Below are 14,810 nucleotides of genomic sequence, written 5' to 3'. Positions count from 1 at the left end.
AAGAACAATCAATCATATGGTGTTGTCCATTATGTGGTGAAGAAACCATTCATAACTGTGGTTAGCTTGAAACATGTCATCAGAAATAGCATAGACTAAAATAATGTACATCACGACTAATGAGGAGTCGAGTCTGAGAACGAACGAGACGAAAGAAGAATCAGTTCGGTTCGTTGTTGTTAAAGATTCGTCGGTCGAGAATGACCCATCACTAGTCAGTTTCTGTGGAGTTACCAACTTACTATAGGCCTACCTACCGTTCTGAATTGATGAAAGTGAGTTGGTTGAATTAACCGTGGCTTATACACTGACTCCGCCTCTAATCTATAGATAATATAGATTATATTATAATCGTTTTATTCTACCTTCTACAACGTAGGTTTCACCCCACTCTGTCCGTAGGCGGAATCAAACGTTTAGCTCCGCCCACATTTAGCCTAACCCCGATCTGCGTGCTGCAGTCAGGTGCAATTGGCCGGCGGCGCGCGGAGAAGTTTGACAGCGCGGAGCTCGCGCATCGTCGCCACCAAGAGCTGAACACGTGACCATCCCCGCCTGAAGCCCGCGGAACAACCCGTCGTTAACCACAGTTACAGGACGATACCGTCAGGTTTTGGATATTACTTTAAACAAGAACAGCATTGTAGTTGGACCGAGTCTCCATGGAGATCGTTCAGGTGGGTCTTTGGGCTTAACGTTGACTTGTTTTTGACAGAACCTGTTAGCATTTCGTTAGCATTTCGTTAGCGAGATAAGGGCTAACAAGGGCAGGGCCACTCCAAACAAGGTGAACGACAGGTAGCTTGGTGTACCGGATATGTGCTATACATATGTTGCTCTCCTTAATTGATTCAACAATGTTTCCACTTTATCCCCCTCCTCGTCCTGTGTAGAGAGCTGTGTCGGGCTTCGCACTTGACCTGGGACCCATCAAGGAGCCCCTGGGGTTCATCCGTGTCCTGGAATGGGTAAGAACATCAACACGTCACTCGTCTGGTTAACCTCTTTATCCTGATGGGTCTCCACCACGTTAACGTGGTAATGTGATGCACTTCGATCAAGGCCAGCACCAGGGCTATCGTCTTCATATTGTGCATGCGTGTTTAAAGTGAGGTGCAGCAGGCCTGCATAGTACTCCCAAGAGTAAGTAAGTATGTAGATACTTTATCCAGTAGCAATAGACAGTACAGTCGACAAACAACAAAATGGACAAAGAGTAAAAGTCAATAGAAAGTCAGCAATATTGCACATAATTAAAAAATCCATTCCCGAAAATAGCCAGAGGTAGATATAAAAATAGATAAATAAAATGCAATTGCACATTGTCTGGTAGGTTGGGGAGAAGAGAGAGAGAGAGAGAGAGACGTATCTACGGTTCAATGTGTAAGAAGAAGGCGTACTTTAACGCCACTTTATCTGGTCAAGGGGACAGAAAGGTGCCTGTGTCATTTTCTGTTAAATTGCATTGAATACACATGTTCAACATACAGTAAGTGCATCTTAAAATCTAAGGTTAGTAAGATGTTTCTTATTACGTAGCTATACTTCGGAATAACCTTGCATAGACTTTGCAGGAAATAAAGACATTTTTCGAGGACCAAATACCAACTCAAAACGTAGTACATGCAGCAGATGGCTTTATGGCTGTAGTAACGTGAAGTGAGGTCTGTGAGGTTTACTTGGCTGCTGTGCAGACTAGGGCCACATGCCAAAACATAAATAGCATGGAACTGTGAATACTCTGGCACAATTAACATCAACACATTCTTGGTATTGCTACTGCATGAACCGAGTGTTATTCATCTTTGAAAGTACGTTCGCTAGTTCATTGAATGGTGTCAACCTTCAGTCCCCTTCACTGATCTAGAGCTCTATCAACTTTTATGCCGAGCTGTATGGGGAAGTCAGCAGTATACTGTGTGTGTCTAAGGCGTATTCAGTTGGAGTGAACTGAAGGACCTGATCTACTTAGTAAATGATAAAGTGCAGTGTACATGGTCTAGTCTTTTCCTTAGTTTATTATAGACCTAGTGCCCCTCCCCGCTAGGGCTGCTCGATTATGGAGAAAATCATAATCCCGATTATTTTGGTCAATATTGAATTCACGATTTTTTTTAGTTTGAAAACATGATGTATTTATGTCTCTCCCAATAACACTTACGGTAGTAACTGAGAACTTTGAAATTTCGCCTTAAAAAAGTGTACAAAATGGTCAAAATGAAAATGTTCAAATCGAAAAGAATGTACAAATATGTATCCAACTGTTCTGCACTTTCTATAAAACATAAAAAAATTAATAATTGAACTCGATTATAGTAGTTTTGTTATTGTTTGACGCTAAAATCGAATTCGAGTTCGAAATTCGATTAATCGGCCAGCCCTACTCACCGCTTTAACAGCAGAGGTAGTCCTTGGCTCGACGATGGTCACTTTCTATAGCCATAAAGTGTGGCTGGCAGCGGTGTCATGGAGCTGAATGGGGGGGGATGGGAGAGGCCCGACGTTCCTGGGTAAACAATGTAGGTGGTCCTTCTGACTCTTATTTACCTAAGGTGTGAAGCGATCAGTTAAGAGGCGTCATTTTTTTTAAATGTAAATTTGGGTTGAAACCTAAATGAACACGCATAATCAATATCATTACAATAACATATGGTTATCTAGCAGATACTTTTATTCAAAACGACTTTCAGATGAGGCTGAGATCAATCAAAGCATACAAAAACTATTGATTATTCAGATCCAAAGGAGGGCAGCTCTAGTAATAAAACGCCTAGTGTTATCCAAATGTAACCTGAGATTAGCATTTAAGAAGAGTTTGTGTGTTTTTAAATGTTAATTAGATGTTAAATGTTAATTCTGTTATCAACTTCATCGTATTTGACCACACCCACCAGTTGGTTTTCTTCATTGTTTTACTGAATAAAACCTAACGGCTGAATGTCGTGGGCACGATGAGAGACCTCATAACATTTTGAAACAATAGGTAAAATCAAAATCACTTTAGGAACCTGACCAACAACAACTACAAAGGACTGTTGCCATGCTCGGTAGTCATGAACAATTATCCTCAGACTGGGCTTTCTCCTAATCTTCCAGGTGAAATGTGATGGAATCTCTGTGATCTTCCTGCGGTTTCTTATCTCTCATGCCCTTCTTTGATTACACACAGTGGAAAATATCTTGATCATTCAGTGAGAGTCTGGGTGTGATAAATATCGGCCAGAACAAGGGTTGGCTAGGAGAAGATTAGGCATGCTTAATTTTTAGGCAAGGAGACGTTAGGCCAGGGGAAGGAAAGGCCATAAGAAGGGCAGGGTAGGAGAAGAAATAGCTAGGAGAAGGGGTAGCTAGGGAAAGACCTGAGGAAGGCAGGCTAGGAAGAAGGCAGGCTAGGAAGAAGGCAGGCTAGGAAGAAGGCAGGCTAGGAAGAAGGCAGGCTAGGAAGAAGGCAGGCTAGGAGGAAGGCAGGCTAGGAGGAAGGCAGGCTAGGAGGAAGGCAGGCTAGGAGGAAGGCAGGCTAGGAGGAAGGCAGGCTAGGAAGAAGGCAGGCTAGAAGGAAGGCAGGCTAGAAGGAAGGCAGGCTAGGAAGAAGGGTAGGCTAGGAGAAGGGAATTCCCAACTGCTGGCCCCGTTTGTTAGCTAACTGCTCCTTATGACCTGCAGAACGTGCTTGGGCAGATGTTGGTGTGGGATGTGAACAATGGGTATGATTCTGCATAGGAAGTTGGGAAGCAGCAGAAATCACATGACTCTATTTAACGCTGCTTGCTAAGGCAAAGACCTTTTTAGGGAAAGTGTAGTCCTTTGTCTGAATGAATCCTGTTTCAAACTCAGAAGTCTCCATTACTTATTCAATTATTACCCCTGTGTGTGCGCGCACGCACGCACGCGCGCGCACACACGTATATGTATATCAGTGGCGGCTGGTGGTTTTTAAAGTGAGGGAGGAAGGACTGCGCGCTTGGTTGCCATTGGCCTGCTTGCACTGTTGGTGTATGGTGGCATAAGAATGTGAGACTCAAGTTGTTTCAGGGTGTTTTGGTGAACTACAAAATAGCAGGGAGGGAGTTATGTGAACAAAATGTATACAAAGCCACCAGTGGCATCACTGTAATTTGAGAAGGAAAGGATGCAAAGCATATTAGTCAAATCAGGCCTACTATTGATTTGTAAAAGTAAATAAAAGAATCTGGGCCTATTATTGGGCCTATTTTTACCCTCACTGACTGAAGTTATTTAGCTATGTTTATTTTCAGTTACAATTGCTTGTAATGCTACCAGTAAGTCATGCGTACCTAGCAAACCATGTAGCACTCACAACACTGACGTTGCCATTACTTCTGATGACCTTGATTTTGGGAAGTGGTCTACCTCTTTCTGAATGAATGGAATGGTTTTTGTAATAAGACGTTAACAATGTCCTCCGTTTCCAATGCAGACCGGGTTTGTTATCGACAGCGTTGCCAGATTGGGCAGATTTCCCGCCCAATGATAATTTTTCCAGCCTAACATGGTTAAAAGTAGCCCAATTGGGTGGTAAATCTGACCAATCTGGCAACACTGCTCAACATCCAGGGATCCTGCTTATTGGCTCATAGCGCAGACGGATAGATTTTTGCGCGAATCAGACCCCTTAAGGTCCCACCCACTCAGAGGAGGATTTTCCTCCTCTCTCCCATTGAAACCCATGTTATCCACCGGCCGCCAGTACTTTCGGGAAAATGAATGGGAGTGGACGGCGGCGGAGGGAGGACGTTCCTCCCTGAAGTAATTGTCAATAGGCGATAGGGGGTGCTAATGTCCCTTTACCCAGGGAAACGAACATTATATATTCAAAGGCAATAAAGTAGTCATATTTAAGGGCATTAATTCATTACAATAGTCGGGGCAATCTAAATCTTTTATTCTCAACAATGTTAGGGAGGATCTTCCTCCCTCTCCTCAATGGAGAAGCCTCCACTGATGTGTATATATATATATTCTTTAGCATCCTTTGTCACACTAATCCAAAAGTCGGATAACAATAGCTTTTTTGAAGATGGAAGATGGAAGCCACATCTTTTTTGTCCTACATTCATGGGATAATTTTCATAAATCAGCCCATGTCTTGAGCCCCTGCTACGACCCCCTGCACTCAGCTGAAACCGTTCACGTGGTGGGCGTGGGTGGGGTGGGCACGGCAGATGGTTGAGAGAATCTTCACCCACCATCCAGCTGGCCCGGCAGCCTCGACAGAGGAGCTCTAGTTGAAATCCTGCATTGCCAAAGAGCAGATACTCATACCAATGCCTTTCTGTTTCCTGCCTTTCAAAAATAGGAAGGGGAATCAACTGATACCCCATCTGAATAACCTCGACCCACCCCACGATTAATCAAAACTCATGTGTAACCAAGTGCTATAAAAAGTCTGCCTGGACTCACCCCAACATGAAACCCAATCTATGCCAAGGCCATTTCATAGTGGGCCTGGATGTGTCTAACCCTGGTGCTCACTGGTGCCACACGGAGCCAATGACAAACGGAACATGCTTCACCAGAAAATGGTGCTTCCTGCAGTTGGATTTGAGTCCAACACTAATTGAAACGATTGAATATCCTTCTCAAAGTGGCTTTCAGTGTCTGATCTTATTAAAGACTAGAACTGACTGAAGATCACTATAAGTTGGTTTGTTTTTTTTCCAGAATATGTCTGCATGCTTGTGTATTTTGAAGCCCATAGTTTAGCTTGAGCAAGATGTTCTTCTGTTTGTTAGCCCGTATCTGGTCAGCCCAGCCTTGTTTGCTCTCTCAGCAGTCCTGAGGGAGGGCATTTCCTCTCGGGAAACAGGAAGTTGAAGAAGGCATTCACAGCGCAGGGAGACCTGGTTATATTTCAGAGTGGGGGGGGGTTAAACAACAGGGCATTGATGCTGTCTCAGATTTTGTGTGTAACTTGCTTTAAACAAAAAACCAGAGCAGTCTATTTGCATTGTATTGGAATACTCAGTCACTCAATCTACATCTTTTATACACAGATTTAATCAGTTAACATAATTGTAATGTAATTAATCTTCACTGATCTTTTGTTGTTAGAATATTGTCTAAGCTTTGCCTTGATTCTAATGTTCTTCTGTCATGTTTTTATGTGTACAGGTGTTCACCATATTTGCGTTCGCCACGGCAGGGGGCTATTCGGGGAGCACCCACTTTACGGTCAAATGCCACGAAAAGCCAATGGAAGTCAAGCCCGAGTTCTGGTACCCTTTCAGGTAGATTAATGGTTAACGCCTCATGTGTTTTTTTTTTTGTATGGTCTCTGTTATAGGGAGCTCATCGATCACCAGCAATTTCTCCACTTTCTAGTTTCCCAAGGAAACAATGCAGGTTCATGGTGATCGGTTCAATTTAGTGTGTGTCTAGATGCTAACCTAGACACAGATGTTTAGTAGTTACAATGGCTTCAGTATACCATGGAGGACTTGACAATCGTGTAATATGCAAAGAGCATTTCACCGTGGATTGAAAAGGGTACTACTCGGCTGGCCAATAAATATACGACGGATTGTTCTTCATGACGCATGTATTTAAACCATAATCTGCCGTCCTCTATACGACCCAATGACATGCTTTTCACTTTGTTCTTTTGCATCCATTGGAAACAAAAGTAAGTAAATCCTGGTGAGTGTGGCACTCCCACTGTCTCCTGTCGCTCATCATTGTGAGGGAGTCTGAGTGCGACATGAACAAAATAAGAAATAGGACCATAAGGGATGTACTGTGCTGCTGATACGATGACGAGCATCTGTGTCAACCGACCAATCACAATTTATTGTTATTATTAGTCTATTGAGCATGCTTATTAACATATTCCACATTACCCAGTTAATATGCGTAGCATGGATGCCAAATACGTAGAAGTTGCTTTTCTTTCATTAGTCAAATGCATGGCTCTTAGTACTATAGTATCCTAGCTGGGGATAAAGTGTCTGATCCCCAATACGAAGTGTGATCAAGCCAGTTGGTGTCCTTGCTCCCCAAATCTATTACCTCTAAATCAATCCCCCTATCCCACTTTCCTTTTCTCCCCAGGTTGGCCGACAGATCCTACCTCATGCCAACATGCAATAGCACCGAAGTGGAAGTAACGTACCTCCAGGGTGACTTCCGCTCCTCTGCCGAGTTCTTTGTGAGCGTGGGGGTGTTTGCCTTCCTGTACTGCACCCTCACGCTGGTCCTCTACCTGGGCTACCAGCATGTGTACCGGCAGACCAGTCGCGGACCCCTCGCCGTGAGTGTGCTGGGGGGATACTTTAGGACATTGGCATTTGTAATATGATGATGAAATGGAAAATGGTTTTAATAAACTGTAATTTTTATGACATGATTATCAATAATGATCACTATTCAGTGGGTTGTGGAGAACAATGCACCCCAAGTGCACTGGTAGTAGATATGATGGGACTTGTCCGGGATACGAGGACTGGGTTCGGTTGATTTAGTTGCTTAACAAATTGTGATTTGAAATAGTAACGTGTGATTAAATCCTTGTCTTTGTGTTGAAGCAGTTTATTTTGTCAATCATCTTTCTAGATCTTGATTCGCAGCTTAGTTTCTTACGATCTTTAAATGGAGAGTTTGCTTTTAATGTGTGTGAGACTTCCTATCATAAAATGGGACTGAATAAGAGTCATTGGTGCCATTGAATATTGTTGTTTCAGATATTGTGTAATATCTGAAATGGATTTATTCATTAATTGGAGTTGCCCTGCAAATGATCCAAAATGCTCCGGAATTGAATACACCGAAGCTAAGCTGCGAATAGATCTTGATTCGGAGCTTAGTTTCTTAAGATCTTTAAGTAGAGAGTTTGCTTTCTCGCTTGATTGATGAAATGATTTATTTGTGTATTAAGTTGATCATGTTTGGACCGTTTTCTAGTCCTGTAGAGACAGTGGGGTTTTCTTTGGTTGGTGCGGTGTTCATTCGCGTGCTCTCCTCTCAGGACCTGGTGGTCACCGGTGTGTTTGCCTTCCTTTGGCTGGTGTCCTCGTCAGCCTGGGGCAAGGGGCTCACAGACATCAAGTTTGCTACCAACCCAGACCACCTGATGGGCAGCCTCAAGGACGAGTATACCGTGGAGGCATACGCCTCCATGGGCCGTCTCAACGCTTCTGTGGTACGTACACTCAAACATCTACACTCCTGAGGCTCCATTCACACTGTAAACCTTGGTGCTGAATTTCGATATATTGCTCAGATTCGCAAATATAAGATTCCAGTGTGAACTGGTCACAGTCCGAAACGACCAGCATGCAGAGAAGAAGAACACTAACAAAGATCTTACAAACGGAAGTGGCCATGGATGTCACTGAGGTCAGAATTTATGAATTAGTTTATCAGTGGCTGTGCAGTAGTGTTGACATGGTGGGGACATCTTCACACTGATGGATGTTCCTCTGAGGCCCCATCCACACAAAGCCGATTTCATGGCGAAACCGCAAAGGTCTTGTACGGTTCGGCCTTCCGTCCACACGAAGCCGGCGAATCCGCTGAGCGAAACCGTAAACTTCTGAAACCACCCTTGGAGGTGGTTTCAAATCTACCCGGTTTCGTTTTGGATTCGTGTGGACGCCTGAAACCGTAAACCATGACGTCATCGCCCCACCCATCGACCCTCTAGCCAATGACTATTAAGCCCGCGGAGTCTCACCCTTTATGCGGATGCTCGCCTCTTCTTTTTATTTATTTTTCTTCTGGATTTCTGTAGCAGAAGCAGTGCCCCTTATGGGCCTGGAATGTGTACTACAGCGTTTCTACAGATCTACCCGGTTTCGCTTGACTCCATCTTTACGGAGATACTCCGAAAACGGATAGATCGAAACCGTAACGGTTTCGGCTTCGTGTGGACAGGGCCTGAGAACACAGCGGTTACCACCAAAGGGAAATTTCAGTCAGAGTCGGAGTCTGCGAACACCACTGCTCCAGAATTGCTTTTTTATCAACTGATGGTATTCAGTGGGGGTTAAGTTCGTTGTAACATGTTATTTTAGTATCTCAATAAGCAAATGTAGAATATCCCGTAGGATTACAACCCACGCCAACTTTAGGATAGTTTTTAAGTAACCTTGATGTTCATGAGCGTTATAATGAGCGATGTTGTATATGGAAGGCATCACACACTGTTGGGTTGGACTGAGCTTAACTCTTACTCTGACCGCTCCGCACAACCACACATACTCTGTAGCGTTATACTGAGAAGCCCATCCCCCTCTTGGACACGATTATCGAAATCAACGGCCGTTCAGAATGAGCTCTGCAGGTCCGCACACTAAAGACTCTTTTAGTGTTGACTTGTTTGAGATTATCTTTTCTTTTCATCACTTCCCTTGAATGTGGTTTGTATCTCTTGACTCTTGTTCTGCTCTAGGGATGTGGGTTCTGTGTACCGCTCCTTCATTTTTATTTTTGTATTTGTCGAGCAATTGTGTACATAAAGCAGTGTCAGAATGACATTAAACACCGGCGTAAAGTAAATTAGGGATGGGAACAATGGAGGGTAATATCTATTGATAGACTTTTTTTATTTTATTTGTGCCCGCTGCGTTTTGATTCTGTGTTTGTTCACGGACTTGGAGCCTAAGAGGCTTTTACGTACATTCATCGGAAATGGAGAACTTCATTTTGAACCAGAAGGGATGGCTTCGATCCAATCGTTCCAACACCCCCTCCTACACCTACCCACGTGATACCCAGCTGATTTACAACTCGCATAAAAAAATGTCAACATTTAACCTGGGTTCTTGGCAAACTGGAAACATCCTTCAATACAAATTGAGCATTATTTCAATCCCAGAGCGTGTCGGCCCACGTGCATTATGACAGCCACAGTTCTTGATTCCAACCACCAGCAGCATCTCACAGAACAGGGTTTGGTGAACAAGATGGTCACTTGTGATGGAACCATTTTGTTGCTCTTGCCTTATATTGTTCAATGATTTGGTTCTACAGTTTGACAACTGCTGAACCAGCACGTTTAGGTCACTCTTTATGCCTCAGGATGCCCTCTTTCTGAAGTCGACTTGAATGATGAGCACCGTTATGAATAGTATGTTATGTGGTCTGCTAAATTAGCCGTAATGTGTCCACCAGGGACAGAAAGAAACGGGGGCACTGGGCATTTAGCAGATAGAAAGATTTAAATAGTTAAGTTGTTCAACTTTTAAATGGGACTGAATATGAGTCATTGGTGTGATTGAATCTTGTTCTCTGAAATGGATTTATCTCCTGTCATTAAATGGAGTTGCCCTGCAAATTATCCAAAATACTCTGATATTGAATACACCGGGGGTGAAAAAAAACCTTTCCAAAACTACTTACATTTCCTACCCTGGGGCCTCATGTACTAGGACTAAAAAAATCTGGGTGTATCAATCCTTGCGGAAGCATGATTTCACATAGATTCTCTTTGTGCATCCCAATTAACGTAAAATTGAGCGCACATGCACAAGCCCGACTCTCCATCTCCTCCCTCATTTTATATGCTAATTAGGATAGATAGGCCTGCAGTAGTGCCCTCGTTAGGAGAAAATGGGGAAAGGAAGAAAAAAATAAACGTTACTGAATGCGAGTTGGAGGTGTTGACTTCGGAGGTAGATGGCAGAAATAAGATCTTGTTTGCCTCCGGAATCAGCACCAAAACCCCAAAACTAGCGTGACAGTAAAATAATTAGTAAAGGGCTGCGCATTGTTTTGTCCGGGGTCTTGGTCGTCTGGAAGGTTCATCCCCTTGCAGAATGGCACGCCGTGCCTGTGTGCAACATTGTGCAGAACCCCACATGCCCGCACAATGCGGCACACCTTTTCAGGGTGATGGAGCAGTATCCCCCAGCTCAGCGCCACCGGCTTTTCAGCTTCACTATCGCTCTTTCCACGACTGGCCGAGTGCGTGCTGATGATAGGTTGTTCCCATACATCCAAGGTGTCAATAATATGTACATAATTCAAAATTGACAGACTGGTTCATTGATGGATCGATTTTAAGTAACAATGGCTCGTGCTTAGTCCACGCAACATCAAATAATAATATTGCAGTCAAGCATTTCACAACAAATGCATGAAGAGAGATCCATCAGCCCAGATGTCATGCTTGCTCCTGAAAATATGTAACGTTTAATAAACAAGTCATCACTGAAAATAATATTGCTGGGGTTTCAAATTTCCCATTAATTCCAATATTGACAATATAGTTTTATGGGTCTGTTTAAGTTTAGCCTAATATCAACAGTGTCACATGCGTCAACAATAACGCAGGATGGAAGTGCATTTAAGGTCACGCATCCCGACGTTCAAATCCACTTTCAACTAGCCTCATATTGCAATATTACTTCATGACTCTTGATTGAGTAGGCCTAATGTTGTTGCGTTGCAGTGCCTCTATGTGCCGCTAACTGACAAAATCCACCAGAAATGTGAGTAAGCCATTTATGAAGTGGAGGACCGCACTTTCTCACGTCTAGTCAGTCTGTGTACATCCGAACGTCTTACGCAGCTTTTTTGTTGTTGTTCTTTGTTGTTTCTCATGATATTTTGCCTGGAGCCACTCGGTCCCTTATGCCTAAACTGAAGAAGCCCTAAATCTAGTGTAGACCATTCATTTTGGAAGCCTTCTTTGTCATATTTGTGTAGAATCCCTCGCTACCCCGACAGCAATTAGTAAATAAAAAAAGAAATAAATTGGCCATCTTTGGCTTTCCCAGGCCTGAATTGCACACGAATGAGATGATTGAACTGCCGCCCTGTCCATCTACCTGCCATTCCCTCACTGCACACGATCGGAGCGTCCCGGCACAGGGAGGCACACATATTGCTGAACTACTCGGCTAGTCTGGGATCTTTTCTCCACAGCTTTTTTTTTTTAAAGGTAGACTTGCACACTTCAAGTTGAAGTGCACTTTTCTTTGGTGACACATTTTGAGGTTCTGCAACTTCATTGGCTACTTGAGAAATGATAAAGATGATTGGTTGCAGACAGCGAATGACATGATTTTGTATACCCTAGTTGTCCGACAGAGCAGCTCTTTGGGCAAGGGAATGATTCAAGAGACTGCCACCATTTAATGACGGATAAATCATTCATAGATAACATCAGCTTAACTTCTACAAAATACTGCTTCAATTATGATTGATTGTTTATTGATGACAATTTCTGTTTTCTCTTCCTTTCTTTCAGATATTTGGCTTTTTGAACCTGATTCTGTGGGCCGGTAACTGCTGGTTCATTTACAAAGAGACGCACTTCCACAAGGACCCCAACGCTCCGGCCCCCATGCAGGAGGGAGATCTGCCCGGGCCCTAGACCACTCAGGGGTCAAACACATCCTTCATCAATGGCCAAATACGCTTTGAGCCTAACAATCGTTCTTAAATATGCTAAAAAGGAATCCACCGTTATCCATCCCTTTTCTTCGTTAGCCACAATTGAATCAAAGTTAACCAATTAACGTGCCAACCATGTGATTTAGTTTCTTGATTTCACAATATGAAGATTGTTATTAACTCAATCATATGACTAAACCCTGTTAGTGCCTTCCATTGAAACTACCATTAATTATCTCCACTAACCACATGTTTTTACACTACATAGAAAAGACTAATTTAGCAATGTTTTGTTGCAAGCCTTTTATTGAAAGGGCTTTGATTAATGGCACATAAGTGGTACCTTGTAAAGATGAGAATCCTCTTCCTTACGAAATGAGAAATGCATCAGAGCTTGGGTTGCAGCTCTTCTATCAAAGCTGTGACACAGCACCGTGATGCAAAGGCGACGAGAGCTATTACTTGCTAAACTAACCTTATTTGGCAATATCGAGCCACAAATATGTCTACCTAAACTGTTGGAGAATATCCACTCTGATTTGCTTCTAATGGCCCCAAAAATGCATGAAAACATATATAGGATCCACCCCATAATGACCATGCCTTCACCAATGGGAAAATTGTACTAATCACACAACCAGTGAGTTATGTTATTTTTGTCAATATCCATACAGGTGTTGATAGAGTAGGTGCCTTATTCTGCTCATGCTACTTTAACATTTTGGGTTACATTATGTTATTTATTTTTAACATAACAAGTCAGACACTATGTCTGACTTGTGTGTGTTGAAATAACATCTGCCATTCAATCCTAGGAGCAGAGAGGCACAGCTTCCATGTTTACGTATAACTGTTGCTCACAACTTGTCCACCTCCCACTGGGGGACTGAAGCCAAACACTATGACACTAGTCAAATGGAAGTTCAATTGTTTCTTTTTATTGTTTTATATTCTGGAGGGTATAAAAGTAGGTGCTGTGGTCATTATACAGATCTTTTTTTCAGGGTTGGTTATGGGTTTGTTTTCCTCATGAAAGCATTGCGCAGCTTCCTTGTTTTGGACTTGCGGTCCAATCGTGCTTTAGTATTTCGTCACACCACTGTGTAGCTAGAGGGGTTCACCTTGTCGTGAGTAAGAGTCACATTGGTGTCAGAAGGGGGGTGATGTAATTATGTCATCCTGCTGTAACGCTAGACGGCCAGCTGATTTCACTGCCTGTATGAGGGCCTACTTTAACCAGACGGCCTCAATTAGACTCAAAGCAGCTCTGGCTCTGGTTGTACAATTTTGTGGAAATTGTTGATGTTATTTGTTACCTGCTTTGTACTACAAATGTTCTATGATTATATAAATGTAGTACTGTGCTTTTCAGAGATGGCTCAGAATTGGTATTTGGTAAATTATTGTCTATGCAAATAAGTGCCTTGTATGAGCTTTTTTATTTAACAGCCTGTGCCTTTGGATTTGAAGTCAAATTACACCGAAAGTAGTCTCACTTGTGATGCAATAATAAAAATAGAATTACTATAATTTGGCTCAATATTAAAAGATGAATCTTAATGTTTCACTATCTTTACTAATCTGATTATAACATTGATTGTTCCTTTTCTTATTGTTCCTTATTTTGCCTTACTTGGTTTTGCCAAAAAATGAAAATTGAACTTTCTATCCTTGTTTACTAAAAATATATATTCATGTTTGAGCTCCCTCTGTTGTGACTTGGCTCCTTGGCTTTACATCACAAGTGCAGGGTCATTCTATAGGGTTTGGACTCCAAGCTGACATCAGTGCAAGGTCATTCTATAGGTTGTTTGACTCCCAGCTGACATAAGGGCAGGGTTGTTTTATAGGGTGTTTGAATCCTTAACGACGTCCGTACAGGGTTTTATAGGATGTTTGACTCTTTGGCTACATCAGGGCAGGGTTCAATAGGCAATGTCTATACTTGTAGGTATACCAGAGCAAGATGCCTCCCCCCTCACTTTGGATCAGAGTGTTATCTAAAGGATTCCACATCACAAAGAATGTCACCTAACTCCCAAGAAGATTAAACATATACACTTCACTGTTCTTATTCGACTGTGAATTTGTGTAACATCACTTGTAAGGAGAAAAGTTTGGGCCATCTTTATCCAGCTTTGAACCCTATAGTTAAGACTATTAATGCATTCCCCAGCTTGGACACTAGGAGGCATCATTTTACTTGACCCCTTGGTTTAATTCATCACCCTTCATCGCACATTTGACATAGATCCTGCTCTTTCTCTTAGGAACAGGTCATTTTAGTTTACGTCATTTGCGTATTGAACACGTGACGAGAGGCTTTTCTGTTTCATGAATATACCAAAGTGCAACAAAGGAAAAAAATAATGTAATAACTAAATCTCAATGTTTGAAAATCAACCTTATAAGAAATTGTAATTATACAAGTATGAAGTATCCCCCCAGGTGACAGC

The 14,810-nt window shown here is 42.6% G+C and overlaps 1 protein-coding gene across 1 annotated transcript; it reads left to right on the top strand.

Moving 5' to 3' along the window:
• Window positions 1-461: 461 nt before the first annotated feature.
• On the top strand, window positions 462-14,064 carry sypl2a (synaptophysin-like 2a). The gene is made up of 6 exons (XM_030350438.1): window positions 462-677; window positions 894-968; window positions 6,133-6,248; window positions 7,069-7,267; window positions 7,982-8,155; window positions 12,209-14,064. The coding sequence occupies exons 1-6, from the start codon at window positions 663-665 to the stop codon at window positions 12,332-12,334; spliced, it is 705 nt and encodes a 234-aa protein (XP_030206298.1). The 5' UTR covers window positions 462-662; the 3' UTR covers window positions 12,335-14,064.
• Window positions 14,065-14,810: the final 746 nt, after the last annotated feature.

The sequence above is a fragment of the Gadus morhua genome, chromosome 1, assembly GCF_902167405.1.
Source record: "Gadus morhua chromosome 1, gadMor3.0, whole genome shotgun sequence".
NCBI classification, from domain to species: domain Eukaryota; kingdom Metazoa; phylum Chordata; class Actinopteri; order Gadiformes; family Gadidae; genus Gadus; species Gadus morhua.
This window is presented reverse-complemented; position numbering and strand designations above follow the sequence as displayed.

Excerpts from the sequence above, each read along its gene's own strand:
- sypl2a (XM_030350438.1), top strand. Across the intron at positions 7,268-7,981 it reads CCAGTCGCGGACCCCTCGCC|GACCTGGTGGTCACCGGTGT; the intron begins GTGAGTGTGCTG and ends CTCTCCTCTCAG. Across the intron at positions 8,156-12,208 it reads GCCGTCTCAACGCTTCTGTG|ATATTTGGCTTTTTGAACCT; the intron begins GTACGTACACTC and ends CCTTTCTTTCAG.